Source organism: Callithrix jacchus, chromosome 13 (assembly GCF_049354715.1).
Source record: "Callithrix jacchus isolate 240 chromosome 13, calJac240_pri, whole genome shotgun sequence".
NCBI lineage: Eukaryota > Metazoa > Chordata > Mammalia > Primates > Cebidae > Callithrix > Callithrix jacchus.
The window spans coordinates 74,144,855-74,160,584 of record NC_133514.1 but is presented as its reverse complement, the minus strand read 5'-3'; the positions used below and the strand labels follow the sequence as shown (position 1 = coordinate 74,160,584).

Sequence of the window (15,730 nt, the reverse complement as noted above, 5' to 3'; positions counted from 1 at the left end):
CCAAAATCTCTGAAATTCTTACAGCCACAGCAGAGCATTTAATCAAGGCTTAGGAATTCCAGATGACTTCCAGGGTATGTATTGTGCTACTTTGTCATTTTACTTAGTCTATTATAAAAACTCAGGGAGGTTGTAATTGCACTGAAATTCTGTGGAGCTTTTAGTTAGTTGGAAATATGGTCATCAAAATAAGAGACCAAGACTATTGGGGAAAATAGACTATCACAGTTGATAAAAACAAATTGTTATATAGATATTTCTGTTTGTGTAAGTCTTATAAGTAGCCTGAGTGCATTAATTAGCTTCTGGTACTAAGATTACTTATAGATGCAAGGCATTAATCATAAACAATCTATTGTGCTTTGAAAAATTCCCTTATCCATATGAATAATGGGCAAATACTAGAAGGTCAACGGATAAGAGAATGTGAACTTCAGACACTATTTGTGTGTACGTGTAGTTACTAATTCTTTATGAATAGATACACTGGTACTAAAGAAAAATGCTTGAAGTGTATGTTAACAGTCAACATAACATTACTAGTTTGTATAGATAAATAATACTAGAATGCTAATAGGCCACTCCAATGCCAAATCATTTCTTTAAGACTCCCTTCTATGGAATTACAAGGGACAACACATACAAGGTAATACTAGAGTTTGAAAAGATTGAAGATAGTCCTCCATTTTTATTTATTTTCATGTGGCAGGCAGTTCCTTGAGAATGTTGCCTTCAAAAACAAGCATGATGAAACAAATGCTAAGGGAAGACTAAATGATCATTAAAAAATTAACTTCTTTTATTTTCTTTCAGATACAGCTGCCCGTCTTTCATATCGGAAAAATGCTGGATTTCAAGAATATATCATTCCTATTACTGTAAAAGACAGGGCAGGCCAATCTGCAACAAAAATGTTGAGAGTTAATCTGTGTGATTGTCCTCATCCAAGTCAGTGTCATGAGACTTCAAGGAGTGCAGGAGTAATACTTGGAAAATGGGCAATCCTTGCGATATTACTGGGTATAGCACTGCTCTTTTGTAAGTATTTTCACTTCAAGTTAAAACATGTAATAAAAAATGCAGGTACTGGAAAAGATCTTTAAAAAATAATCTTGTCCAAACATCCACCAGGTGTGAAGCTCTTTCCAAGTTCTTTTTGTGTTATTACCTGAGTTTTGTTTGAATATTTTTTGTGAAGGGGACATGATCCTTCTTGAGATAAGATTTTATGCTTAGACAGAGGTTTTGAAATTCCGTAGATTTCACTGAATCTGACAAACAGCCTTTGTTTCTTGTTTTCAGTGAGAGTCCTTTTAGGGCTAAATAGAACAACCTAAAATTTCTGCCTTATGAATGTCCACTACAAGCCACTTTCATTCCATGTCTTCTTACCATTTAGCCACAGAGTTACAGGAGATGTTCTGTTCTCAGCAATGTCTCTTCTTGGGTATATCTTGACAATTTTAAATTTTGTTAACCTCTTTCTTACCAGAGGTATCTCCTGATGGTGCTATACTTTTTCTTCTCTTTTTAGTTCCATTCAGTCCTCCAGTCTAGATTAGCTTTGTTTTGTGATAGGAGTAGAAGTGAAGTGCAAGGACTCAGGAATCAGACTGCCTGAGTTTGTACTCCAGCTTCATCACTTGTAAGCCATGTGACCTAGGGAAATTACTTAGCTGTGCTTCAGTTTCCTCGTGTGTAAAAGGGGAAATTGTAGTAGCCTACCGTACGGTGTAGTACTGAGGATTAAATGAGATAATGCATGTGAAGTGCTTAGAACAGTACATAGTAAATTTCTCATGTGTTCATTATTTTTCATCAAGCCAAAAAATAAGCATATATCAAACTCCTACTGTAGGCAAGAAACTGTTCTAGGTGCTTGTGAAAAATAGGAAAAGGCAAACAAACAAACAAAAATAATCAGTCTGCCTTGTGATAGTTAATGAATAAATTAAATGCTATGAAAGAAAAAAAAAAGAGACCCAAATAGGATCTGTAGTGCCATGGAATGCATTTGTGAGGGTGTTGGTCCCAGTGGTTGCAATTTTCAATAAAGAGTTAGATCAGGCCTGAGAAGATTATTATTATTATTTTAATGAGATGGGGTTTCACCACAGCGGCCAGGCTGATCTTGAACTCCTGACCTCAGGTGATCCACCCACCTCAGCCTCCCTGAGAAGATTATTTTTTAATCATTTCTGGAAGAGGTGAGTTAGCTAGGTGGAATGCCTGGGGGAAGAACTTTCAGTCAGAGAGGGAAGTCAAATGCCAAGGCCCTAATTTGTGATTATGTCTGGAGAAACCAAGGAGTGGTAGGGAAACCACTGTGGTGAGAGAGTAGTGGAGCCAGAAAGGTAGGGTGGGACCACATAGAGTAGACAACAGTTGGCACACTTTTTCTGTAAAGAACCAGATAGTATATATTTCAAGCTTTGCAGATCCTGTGTTCTCCATTGTATCCAATTTCATGTCATTTTCACATTATAAACTCTTATTCTTCTGAAAATTTTCAACCATTTGAAAATAAGAGGTCTTAGTTCACAGGCCATACAAAAATATGTAGTGGTCTGGGTTTGGGGATTTTGCCAGTGCAGTATCTGGTCTTTTAGACAGGAAGAATTGTTGTTGTTATTATTCTTAGTTTAATTATCATATATTTTCAGTCTCCCAGAATTACAGTTTAGAATAAGAATTCTGAATAGGCAGAATACAAAGTAGGTTCAATTAAGATAAATATTTTCTAGGAAAACAGTCTGTATTTTCATGTTTTTATATATACAAACCATTCTCTTTTCACATTTTCATGTAGGAAAATTTTTTTGGGGGGGAATAACTAAATTTTTTTCAAAGTCTTTGTCTTAAATGTCAGTGATTTTTTAATATACTGCTTAACTCATGATTCTAAGTACTTTATCTTGATGGGCAGAATTCAAACAATTAGAGAGATATAATGAAAAAATACAGATGATTGCTTCAGATTCTAAAATCTAAGCTACATGGTAACATGTTAATTTAGAACAGCCAAGATAATTCATGGGAAACCATGTTTAGTGTCTTCATTTTCCACTTTGATCATTAGGTCATAAGAAGTGAATTATGAATATTTTATTCTATGTATGCTGAAGTAAGTTCTTTTTATTTTTAAATTCAGCTGTATTGCTAACTTTAGTATGTGGAGTTTTTGGTGTAACTAAAGGGAAACGCTTTCCTGAAGATTTAGCACAGCAAAACTTAATTATATCAAACACAGAAGCACCTGGAGATGACAGAGTGGTAAGTATTTTTTAAATGAATATGTGTTTGTATCTCCCATAATTTCTTTAATTCATCCTTATAAACTCATTTCAAAATGTAGGAGTTAATTTTTATTTTTAATTGAATCACATTTAGTAGGCATAATTATTTTGTCTGTCAATATTCTAATGTTTATATAGTGATAATTTATTAAACTTCTTAATCCAGATGTATTGTTTTAGTTATCTTTTTTTCACTCTAGTGTTATAAACTTGTTCTTTGATGTTGAGAATTTATTATAACAATAATTTGTTTTGGCTGCACTCTACAATGTATATTTCCAGATATAATTTGTTTATCTAACTTTTTGACCACTTACAATAGGGGGGAAAAGCTTGCTGAAAGTTCTCAAGATAACTAGGAAAATATCAATGAGATATCTAAAAGAAAGGAAGAGGGGTCTAGAAGATTACTACCACTCTCTTTCCTTATATATATTTTGGAACTTCTGAGGTGCTTTTATGCTTCTTGTTTTGTGTAAAATATATGCATACACACATGCACACACACGCACATACACACACACACACACACACAAAAGTACTTACAATGCATGTTCTCGCCTCAAAAAAGATGTCCACTTATTTATGAGAAATAGATCCTACTTTGATGGAAAAGCAAAATAGAAACATGACAATAAACCAATGTGATAAAGCACTGTTGAGGTTCAAAAATACCTATGATACCTAAATGTACTCATTTGGTTTGGATCAACCAGAAAGTCTGGTGACAAGAGGTACAGCTTACTTGGTAGCTTAAAGAATAAGAAGGTTTGAAAATGAAGAGATGGTAAGAATAGCTAAAGAAGAGGAAAACAGCGTTGCCTATAAGACAGGAGATGATAAAGTTTAGGGACTATTCAGCAAATAATAAATAAATTGATTTAGAATAGAAGAAATCATGTGTTGGAATAGTGGCTCGAAACAAGTGAGGTGTTAGGGAAGAGAATATTAAGAGAGAAGTGGGAGATAGGACTTTTAAATGCTGCACTAAGGATTTTGGATTTATACTCTTGGTAAGGGAAAGCCTGCCAAGGCTTTTCTATATGAAAATTATAATGCAAGTGGCGTGAGGCTGAGTCAGTAGGGGGATCAGTGAGACTGGGAAGATATCAGGGTCGGGGAAGAGGAAAGCTTAGTTTAAGCATGAGATAATTCTACCAGGATGATGGTAATTGTTGTCTTAAGACAGGGATGAATAAGATATATTTCAAAGGTATAAGTGATAAGGTTGTTGACTGACTGAACTTAAGGAACAAAGTAAAGATCAGAGTCAAAGTGGCAGAGGCTATAGCCAGGGACCACAGCTACATATCTGGCCTTTTCTATGTCTCAGGGTGAAGATGCCTTTCTTATTCACTATTTCTCTCTTTCAATCCTTCCCACCACCATACAAAATCATAGCCCATCTATGCTTGACATGCCTTCATGTAGAACCCTGTGATTATCTCTCCAGTGAGAAAGTAGATTTAATCCCTTAATAGTCCTTGACTCATAATAATAAGTTCTTATTTTATATTTAAGACTGGCATGGATGGCTTCTACTTAATATTTGTCCTTTGCCATTTAATGCCAAGGTGATGATATCGAGTGGCCACTTCACAATACTTACCTGTTCTGTGTTAGAAACACTTCTGTAAAAGGCCTGGAATTATTAATTTATATAAGAACATAAAAGTTTATATTGAATCTATAAACTTAGCTTAATACAATGAGGAAAAGTTATAATTTTAGCTTTGGATCTGAATTTCATTTGAAGGCATGCATATGGGTTACTAGTAGGGTGAACAATCAGTACTGGAAAAGCACACCTGGAAATTATTGACATGGATAAGGAGTTATTGATACCCTGTGAGAAGGAACTCTGGGAAACACAGATGGAGGACGGGAAGGAGCAGAGAATAGAAAGTATGAAAGCTAGCCCTGTAGGCTCAAAATTGCTTTCAGTTTATTTTAAATTCCTCTTTTATTCACTTGGAAATATGATCTTTGAATTTGTGTTTATTGCAACAAAATTATACCATAAAAAGATTTAATAGTCAGGAGTTGTTTTTTTTTCTTGTAATTCAATTTTATTGTAACAGCAACCTAAGTAAAACAATGTAGGGTAGCACTGCCACCACATGGCTATTTTTCAGTTCTTCTTTTCTGGCATTTTTTTTTCTAAGGCAACAAGATAGTATGATTTTGTAGGTATATTTCAGGTTCAGCAAATCATCCGTACTTGAGAATCTTCCGGACTTGAGACTCTTCCAGTTTAGTGAAAGTCTTCATTTTAAGTAGGAAAAAATTTAAATTGATAGAAAGGTGGCACAATAGAACCTGAAGGCAATGGGGGTTCTCGTCCTGAAAGGAATGTAACTGTTTGTAATGAAAACTGACATGTTGAGGTGCCACTGTAACCAAATGTGTGTCCTATGGCTCAGAGGGTTGGGTGAAGTTCCAGTATTAAGTTAATGTTTCATCAAGCCTTTTTCATTTTGAAGTATTTCTTTGACTCTTTGTCATCCTCTAGTTTTCTCCACATCTGTCTTTTTCTTTCAAACTGAACTTTTGTGAAGACAACATTATATATGATTTCTCTATAATACTACTTCCTGCTTACTCAGTACTCCTTGGATATCATTTTGACCAAGGTTATTAATGGCCACTCTTTCACTTAAATCCAATGGGCATTTATACTTTAATTGGACCCATTCTTACCTTGCTCTGATATTTCTGCTGTTAACATCACTGACTGCTCCCACTCTTTACCATATTCTCTCTTCGTGGCTTGAGTCCTGCCTCTTTGGTTTTCTGTTATCTCAGTGGCTACTCACATCTCTCCTGTCACAGCCATGCTTCTCTTATCCATCCCTTAAAATGTGATTTTTCTTGTTGTTCTAGACTTAGCCCTTTCTCTTTCAGTTGACAATTTTCTCTGGATAGGTCATCTCTTCCCATGGCTTCAACTATCACCTATTGGGAGTGACTCCCAGAATTATATCTTCAGCTCAGATCTCTCATCAGAGCTCCAAGTCTGCATATTCATATATTCATCTTGGGCATCCCACGTGTTTTTGTTTTTTCTTTTTCTTTCTTTTTTGAGACTGAGTTTTGTTCTTGTTGCCCAGCTCGGGTGCAATGGCGTGATCTCCGCTCACTGCAACCTCTGCCTCCCAGGTTCAAGCAACTCTCCGGCCTCAGCCTCCTGATTAGCTGGAATTACAGGCATGTGCCACCACGCCTGGCTAATTTTTTGTATTTTTAGTAGAGACAGGGTTTCTTCATGTTGGTCAGGCTGAATAAAGACGGCATCTGTGCACATAATTAGAAACTGATAAATGTCTGTTGAATGAATGAATGAATGAATGAATGAATAAAAGGTTGGATAAATGTTCTCTCTTTTTTGCATTCTCATGACAACTTAGAACCCATTTCCTCTAGACATTAATTTTTTATTTTATTTTATTATTTCAGTGTTCTGCCAATGGATTTATGACGCAGACTGTCAACAACTCTAGCCAAGGTTTTTGTGGTACTGTGGGATCAGGAATGAAAAACGGAGGGCAAGAAACCATTGAAATGATGAAAGGAGGAAACCAGACCTTGGAATCCTGCCAGGGGGCTGGGCACCATCACACCCTGGATTCCTGCAGGGGAGGACACACGGAGGTGGACAACTGCAGATACACTTACTCGGAGTGGCACAGTTTTACTCAACCCCGTCTTGGTGAAGTGAGTTTCCTTAGGTGTTTTGACTCTAAAATTTAAATCTCCAAATGCAGAAAAATAGAAAATCCAAATTAACATAAATTTTCAGAAACTGCTTTTCCACACTATTCTGTGGGCCCTCTTTTGCTCGCTTTGTTCATTTTCCTGTGCTCTTTGATTTTGTTACGTTATTTAATTTAAAAGAAATTTTATTTAGTTTGTCGTATTTCCCTTAATTTATAAATCCCATAAATATTGGAAGTTTTTATTATTCTTCACTAATGTCTCATTTTTAGTGGTGCATTTACCTTGTGAACCTTTTTGATATAGAAGAATGTGAAAGCAATTCTAGTTCCTCACAATTAAAAACTTTTCAAATTAAATCTGTATTTCTCTGTGAAAACACAAACATTCGTATGCAGTTTTAGGATAAAGATTAAATAGCATGATTTATATATTTTTTATCTATTGCATCTTATTGCAAATTGACAAATTATAATTGTATATGTTTATGGGGCACAAAGTGAAATTATTATTTATGTCTGCAAGCTAGGATGATTAAATCACACTTAACATATGCATCACCTCAAATAATTTTTTTATGGTGAGAACATTTGAAATGTACTTTCTTTGCAATTTTGAAATGTACAATATAGTATTATTAACTATAGTTACCACTGCATGATTTAAACATACAAAGCACCATGCAAATATAAGTGATTTTACTCTAAGGAAAGCAATAATATAAAAGAAGGAATTAAAATAAGGCATTATCTGGTCACATCAAAATCCCCTATGAATTTGAAGCTTTTTTCTTTTTTTCTTTTTTCTTTTTTTAAGACAGGGTCTTGCTTTGTTGCTGAGGCTGGAGTGCAGTGCTGCAATCTCTGCTCACTGCAGCCTTGACCTCAGGGGCTCAGGTGATCTTCCTACGTCAGCCTCCTGAGTAGCTTGGACTACAGGTGTGCACCACCATGCTTGGCTAATTTTATGTTTTTTGTGGAGAGGGGGTTTTGCCATGTTGCCGAGGTTGGTCTCCAATTCCTAGGCTCAAGGGATCCACCACCTTGGCCTCCTAAAGTCCTAGGATTATAGGCGTGAGCCACTGGGCCTGGCAAAATCACCTATGAAGTTTAAAACATACTAATGTCTAAAAGATTCTAATTCAATGAATTTGGGCTTTTTTGTTTGCTTTGTTTTTGTTTTACGTTTCTGAGATGATTCAAATGTGCTGCTAGGTAGAAAGCTGCTTGATTCTTCTGGTACTAAATTTTCACCTCTTTTATCAGAGGATATCTGTGCCATTGCAGCACAAACACTGGGCCTTTAATCCTTGGATGGAATACAAATGGGTGATATTCTGGTATAGGGTTGTATGTTATGTATCCATAGCATGTTGGAGGGTCAAATTCAAGTGTTAATTCTTTTTCTACTTCTAGACAGTCAGTATTCATGTAAGATCAGGTTGAGATGGAGTGAAGCTTAAGATACAGTCTTAGGAGGGTTCCTCTATTGCACACGAGGTAATGGGTAATGGCTAACAACGTCATGAGGAAAGACACAACATAAGCCATGCCAGTGAGCTCCACACAGGCAAGGAGTGGGCACATGGGTGGGGAAAGGGAGGAGGCACAGCAGTTGACAAGTTGGCAGACAGGCCAGTGGTGTGGCAGACAGGGAAGATGTGGATGAATGCACGGCCTTTTCATTATAAAAGCCCAGTTTTTGCAATGTGATTATGTTCATTATTTTGAATTCCATTGAACTTTTTGGTGCATCTACATATTTTGCCATATTTTGGCTATCTTGGAAACTTGATTTTGAAGTTAATGCAGTAAATCCTACCTACCTTATAACTGCATATAATAGTATTCTAGTTAACATTTATTGTACATTTAATATATGCTGGACATAATACATGTATTATGCATTATTGTTTTGTCATTAATTTCTAAAATAATCTTGTTAGGTGGGTTACTGAAATGAAAGATACTTGGCCACTTGCCCAAAGCCATAGAGCTAGATGATAAAGCCAGAGTTTTGACTCACAACCAAGACTGTTTGACCACCAATCTCAAACTCCGAACCAGTATGCCTGTTGTCTCTGTTTTTGGACTAGCCTGACCTTTGTATATAAAATTAGGGATAAGCATTAATGCTAACTTGAATGTACTTAAATGTACTTTTTTATTTATATGGATTAATAGAAATGTAAAATATACTGACTTTATGGTATGGTTATGATATAGACCAATCATGTGCATTTTTTGTGTGTAGGAATCCATTAGAGGACACACTGGTTAAAAATTAAACATAAAAGGTAAATAAAAATACATTTTAAGTTCATATATTTAAGTTGTTTAAAACTATAGTACAATTTGTTTTTTTTAAAAAATTCACAGAAATTGCATCGATGTAATCAGAATGAAGACCAAATGCCATCTCAAGATTATGTCCTCGCGTATAACTATGAAGGAAGAGGATCTCCAGCTGGTTCTGTGGGCTGTTGCAGTGAAAAACAGGAAGAAGACGGCCTTGACTTTTTAAACAATTTGGAACCCAAATTTATTACATTAGCAGAAGCATGCACAAAGAGATAATGTCACAGTGCTACAATTAGGTCTTTGCCAGACATTCTGGAGGTTTCCAGAAATAATATTGTAAAGTTCAATTTCAGCATGCATGACTATGATAATTTTTTTCTCAGTTTTCAATTATGCTACTCACCAATTTTTATTTTTAAAGCAAGTTGTTGATTATCTTTTTCAAGAAGTGAAAAATGTTAAAACAGACCACTGGTAAATCTCAGGCTGCAGCATTGGATTTCAGGTCTCTAAAGCATCTGCTCTTTGTTACAGATGTTTTCCTAATAAATATGTTGGATAAAAATTAGTCCAACAATAGCTAAATCATGCTAATATCACATGATATATTCACTTAGAGTGATAGTTTAAAAAATAAACAAGAAATATCAGGTATCACTATGTGAAGAAAGTTTTAAAAAAGAAACAATGGGATGAAGACTGAATTAAATTAAAAATTTTGCAGCTCACCAAGGGTTGGGACTCACCCCTACTGCACTACCAAATTCATTTGACTTTGGAGGCAAAATTTGTTAAAGTGACCCATGAAGTAGCAATTTTCTATAGAAATATAATTGGAAATAAATGTGTGTATGTATATTATTATTAATCAATGCAACATTTAAAATGAAATGAAAACAAAAAGGAAAATGGTAATAATTTGAAATGAGATGGGTATAGTTTGTCTTATAATAGAAAAAAGAGAGAGCTCGGTCTAGCTCTCAAATGCTGCATTATAACTGAATCTATCAGGATATAGTTCCTGTCCATTTGTGTAATTTGTTTAAAATTGTAAATGAATTAAACTTTTCTGGTTTCTGTGGGAAGAAAAGAGGGAACCCGATGGAACAGGAGGTTTGCTTGCAGTCTGTGCAAAGATTTCTGTATCCACAATCTAGCAAACTGGGGAATATTCACTGTAGCTAGAGTTCCCTGCTTTTTGGTAGCAAGAGTCCAGAGATGGAGTGTTTTTTCGGGGGGGGCGCTAATAACAAAAACATTTTAAAACTTACCTTTACTGAAGTTAAATCCTTTATTGCTGTTTCTGTTCTCACTTATACTGACCAACATCTTTTTAATTTAGAACCAAATAACATGTCTTCCTAGAATTTAGAGGTTAGATGGAGCTGAGCGGGTGGATCTTACTCACCCAGGGGAGATTGACTGTCCTTAGACCTAAACCCCACAGACTTGACACCTGATCAAGGCCTGGGAGCTACAAAATGTCATTACCCTCCTCACTGCCCTTCTTCTGAGTGGCGTTGGCAGGAATCAAGAAAAGCTAGGCCTTGTGAGCCCCCTTCTTTCAGGTTTCGGCTAACATTGTCAGCAACACTTCCAGTGGAGACCCTCTTAAGTAACAAGTACTCCAGGCTTTCCATCATCCTTTAATTAATTAATTAATTAATTAATTAATTTTTAATCAGTTTGCTTTCTCCAGAGAAATTTTGAAATAATAGAAGAAACAGAAATTTCGAATGTATGAAAGAAAAAGATCAAGTTGTCATTTTAGAACAGAGGGAACGTTGGGAGAAGGCAGCCCAAGTAGGGTGTTTGGACAGTCAGAGGGCAACATGCAGACACAGGCCTTCAGGAGCAAGGGGAGGCCATAGGCAATGTGGGTGGTAGGAAAGGCGACATTGTCTGCTTCATACTTTTTCCTAGGCTTGGCACACTGCCTTTTCCTTTTTTTCTCAGGCCAATGGCAACTGCCATTTGAGTCTGGTGAGGGATGAGTCAACCTCTTTTTGGCTCACCTTATTTGGAGTGAGAAATCAAGGAGACAGAGCTGACTGCATGATGAATCTGAAGGCATTTGCAGGATGAGCCTGAATTGGATCTGTAAAATGCACAAGGCATTCATGGGAAATGCTGTATTCCTTCTGTAGCCCTCTGGATGCTAAGAAACTCTGTCCATTAAATGTGTATCTAAAAATTGGATAATTTCTACATTTTCTGTTTTCTAATTTGACCTTAAAATCTGTGTGTTTTAGACTTAGACTATTTATTTTCCTTTTAAGTCTTCTTATTTTAATGTCACCATTTTGAGCTTGTGTGAAAGTTGATTATACAAACTGGATCAATCTTGAAATACTCAACTAAAAGACAGTCAAGAAGCCAGGGGGAGAAAGAGCTCAAGGCACAAAATATTGCTCTGAGAACGGAATTCTCTGCAAGCCTAGTTGCTGAAATTGCCTGCTGTAATCAGAAGCCAGTTTTATCTAATGGCTATTGAAACAACCCCTGTGTTTTGCACACTCCCTCACTCGCCACTCAAAACCTACCACTTCCCCAAGACCTCACTAGTGCCGATAAACTTTCTCAAGGAGCAACCAGTATGACTTCCCTTTTTGTAAAACCTCTAACCATCTCTTTGTTCTTTGGACATGCTGAAAACCACCTGGTCTGCATGTATGCCCTAATTTGCCATACTTTTCTCCCAAATAAAAATTTAATTTTAGGGATTCATTTTTATATTTTATTTGACTTTCACATATGTAGTATTATTTCCTTATATGTGTAAGGGGAAATTGGTGGTATTTGAATGTGCAAGAAAGTATATTTTTAAAGCTTTCTTTTTTCCCCCCAGTGAATGCTTTTGAATTTTTAATGTAAATGTACAGCCATCTAAAATGCAGTGGGGTTTGTTATACGATGTTTTAAACAGAGCTTTAATATTGCTATTAAAAGAATTTACTTTGTTTTTAAAGAAACTTGGCTGGTTAAAATAAGCAGAAATTGGATGTGTAAAGTAATATTTACAGATATGGGGGATGTAATGGAAGAAGATCAACTTGGTTTCTTGTTTTTGCTGTATTGAGAGATTAATTCTAAGATGATCACATTGCAAAATTGTGCTTATGGCTGGCCTGGAAATAGAAATGCTCAGTTATGTCTTTGTTGTATTAATGGGGAATATTTTGTACAATGGGTCATTATCAAATTGTCAATATCATTAACATATAATGTTGGGAAGAGATCACTATTTTGAAGCACAACTTTGCAAATGAGTATCTATGTATACATATGTATAATAAATTTTGATTGATTATTAAACATATTAGAAGGTGGTTCCATGAATAGTACACTGACACAGGAGTTTTGCTTTGAGGAGCAGTGTAGTCAAGGGAAAGCATCAGTTAAAAAGAAAAGCAGGCAACATTGCCGTCTTGATTCTGCCACTTACAGGGCAGATAACGCCTGAACTTTAATCACGAGATGATCCAACCAAATAAGGTGCTGTGTGCTTCACAATGAATCTTTTCCCCCCGCATGAGTGTGCTCCCCTACAAACGTAAGACTCATCATTTCAAAAATGTATTCATTATATCAAAAGCCTTAAATTTTAGTGTAAGTTGAACCAAAATGTTCAATTCCAGTAACTTCTATTGTAACCATTATTTTTGTGTATGGCTTCAAGAATGTTCATTGGATTTTTGTTTGTAATAGAAAAGTACTGGATAAATTTCACGTGCCCCTCAGTATTGATTTGGCTGAATATTGGGTCATAATGGTTGGGAAGCATGGACCCTAGAGCCAGAATGCTTGGATATGAATCCTAGATCTGTCATTACTTTCTGTGTGACCTTTGAAAGGCTGCTGCTTCCCTCTCTTAGCTTTCTCATTGCTGAAATCAATGAACAATGCCAACCTCATGGGGTTGTTTGATGATTAAGTTAGTTAATATACTTAAAGTACATAGAACTCTGCCTCCACATAGTGAAAGAATTGTAAGCGTGAGGTAGGTGGTAAAATTATGTAGGTGGATATATTATCAAACAATATCTAATCTCTTTTTAGGGGAATGAAATTTGTGCATATACATATAAAATACAAAAACATAACTTCCAGATAATGGAATTGATAATTTATGCTTTCTATAGTGATTTTTCACAATGAACATTGATAACATTAATTTTATTTTAAGTTTCAGAATACATGTGCAGGATGTGCAAGTTTGATGCATAGGTAAATGTGTGCCATGGTGGTTTGCTGCACCTATCAACCCAATTTTCTTAAATTTATAATTAACATTTTTAATTTAAGAAAAAGGTTAATACCAGCCTAGACAGCTTCTTTCTTTTTTTTTTTAATTGCATTTTATGTTTTGGGGTACATGTGCAGAACATGCAAGATAGTTGCACAGGTACACATGTGGCAGTGTGATTTGCTGCCTTCCTCCCCTTTACCCACATCTGGCATTTCTCCCCATGCTATCCCTCCCCAGCTCCCCCCTGCTGTCCCTCCCCTATTCCCCCCACTAGACCCCAGTGTGTAGTGCTCTTTTCCCTGTGTCCATGTGTTCTCATTGTTCATCACCCACCTATGAGTGAGGACATGCGGTATTCCATTTTCTGTTATTGTGTCAGTTTGCTGAGAATGATGGTCTCCAGATTCATCCATGTCCCTACAAAGGACATGAACTCAACGTTTTTGATTGCTGCATAATATTCCATGGTGTGTATGTGCCACATTTTCCCCTGTCCAGTCTATCATCAATGAGCATTTGGGTTGGTTCCAGGTCTTTGCTATGGAAACAGTGCTGCAATGAACATTTGTGTGCATGTGTCCTTATAGTAAAACGATTTATAGTCCTTTGGATATATACCCAATAATGGGATTGCTGGGTCAAATGGAATTTCTATTTCTAGGTCCTTGAGGAATCGCCACACTGTCTTCCACAATGGTTGAACTAATTTACACTACCACCGGCAGTGTAAAAGTGTTCCTATTTCTCCACATCCTCTCCAGCATCTGTTGTCTCCAGATTTTTTAATGATCGTCATTCTAACTGGCGTGAGATGATATCTCAATGTGGTTTTGATTTGCATTTCTCTAATGACCAGTGATAATGAGCATTTTTTCATATGTTTTTTGGCCTCATGTATGTCTTCTTTTGTAAAGTGTCTGTTCATATCCTTTGCCCATTTTTGAATGGGCTTGTTTTTTTCTCTTAAATCTTTTTGAGTTCTTTGTAAATTTTGGATATCAACCCTTTGTCAGATAGGTAAACTGCAAAATTTTTTCCCCATTCTGTTGGTTGCTGATTCACTCTAGTGCCTGTTTCTTTTGCCGTGCAGAAGCTGTGGAGATTGATTAGGTCCCATTTGTCTATTTTGGCTTTTGTTGCCAATACTTTTGGTGTTTTGTTCATGAAGTCCTTGCCTACTCCTATGTCCTGAATGGTTTTGTCTAGATTTTCCTCTAGGGTTTTTCTGGTGCCAGGTCTTATGTTTAAATCTTTAATCCATCTGGAGTTAATTTTAGTGTAAGGTGTCAGGAAGGGGTCCAGTTTCTGCTTTCTGCACATGGCTAGCCAGTTTTCCCAACAACAATTATTAAACAGGGAATCCTTTCCCCATTGCTTATTTTTTATATTTTTGGTCAGGTTTATCAAAGATTGTATGGTAGTAGATATGTTGTGTTGCCTGTGATGCCTCTGTTCTGTTCCATTGGTCTATATCTCTGTTTTGGTACCAGTACCATGCTGTTTTGTTTACTTTAGCCTTGTAGTATGGTTTGAGATCTGGTAGTGTGATACCTCTTACTGTGTTCTTTTTTGCTTAGAATTGACTTGGCTATGCGGGCTCTCTTTTGGTTCCATATGAAGTTTAAGGTGGTTTTTTCCAGTTCTGTGAAGAAGGTCATTGGTAGCTTGATGGGGATAGCATTGAGTCTGTAAATTACTTTGGGCAGTATGACCATTTTCACTATATTGATTCTTCCTAACCATGAACATGGAATGTTTCTCCATCTGTTTGTGTCCTCTCTGATTTCGTTGAGCAGTGGTTTGTAGTTCTCCTTGAAGAGGTCCCTTACATTTCTTGTTAGTTGTATTCCTGGGTATTTTATTCTCTTTGTAGCAATTGTGAATGGCAGTTTGTTCTTGATTTGGCTCTCTTTAAGTCTGTTATTGGTGTATAGGAATGCTTGTGATTTTTGCACATTGATTTTGTATCTTGAGACTTTGCTGAAGTTGCTTATCAGTTTCAGGAGTTTTTGGGCTGAGATGATGGGGTCTTCTAGATATACTATCATGTCGTCTGCAAATAGAGACAATTTGGCTTCCACCTTTCCTATTTGAATACCCTTTATTTCTTTTTCTTGCCTGATTGCTCTGGCTAGAACTTCCAGTACTGTATTGAGTAGGAGTGGTGAGAG

The 15,730-nt window shown here is 36.2% G+C and overlaps 1 protein-coding gene across 2 annotated transcripts in view; it reads left to right on the top strand.

Moving 5' to 3' along the window:
• The window catches only part of DSC3 (desmocollin 3), a 50,277-nt gene extending 37,648 nt beyond the window's left edge, over positions 1-12,629 (top strand). The window contains exons 13-17 of one of the 2 annotated variants that reach the window (XM_008979651.5): positions 814-1,038; positions 3,152-3,273; positions 6,753-7,010; positions 9,264-9,306; positions 9,389-12,629. In XM_008979651.5, the coding sequence (XP_008977899.1) occupies positions 814-1,038; positions 3,152-3,273; positions 6,753-7,010; positions 9,264-9,290 (632 nt within the window). In that variant the 3' untranslated portion in view covers positions 9,291-9,306; positions 9,389-12,629. The remainder of the gene's footprint in view (positions 1-813; positions 1,039-3,151; positions 3,274-6,752; positions 7,011-9,263; positions 9,307-9,388) is intronic. The other variant, XM_008979650.5, reaches the window with a different exon arrangement.
• The last annotated feature ends 3,101 nt before the right edge of the window (positions 12,630-15,730 follow it).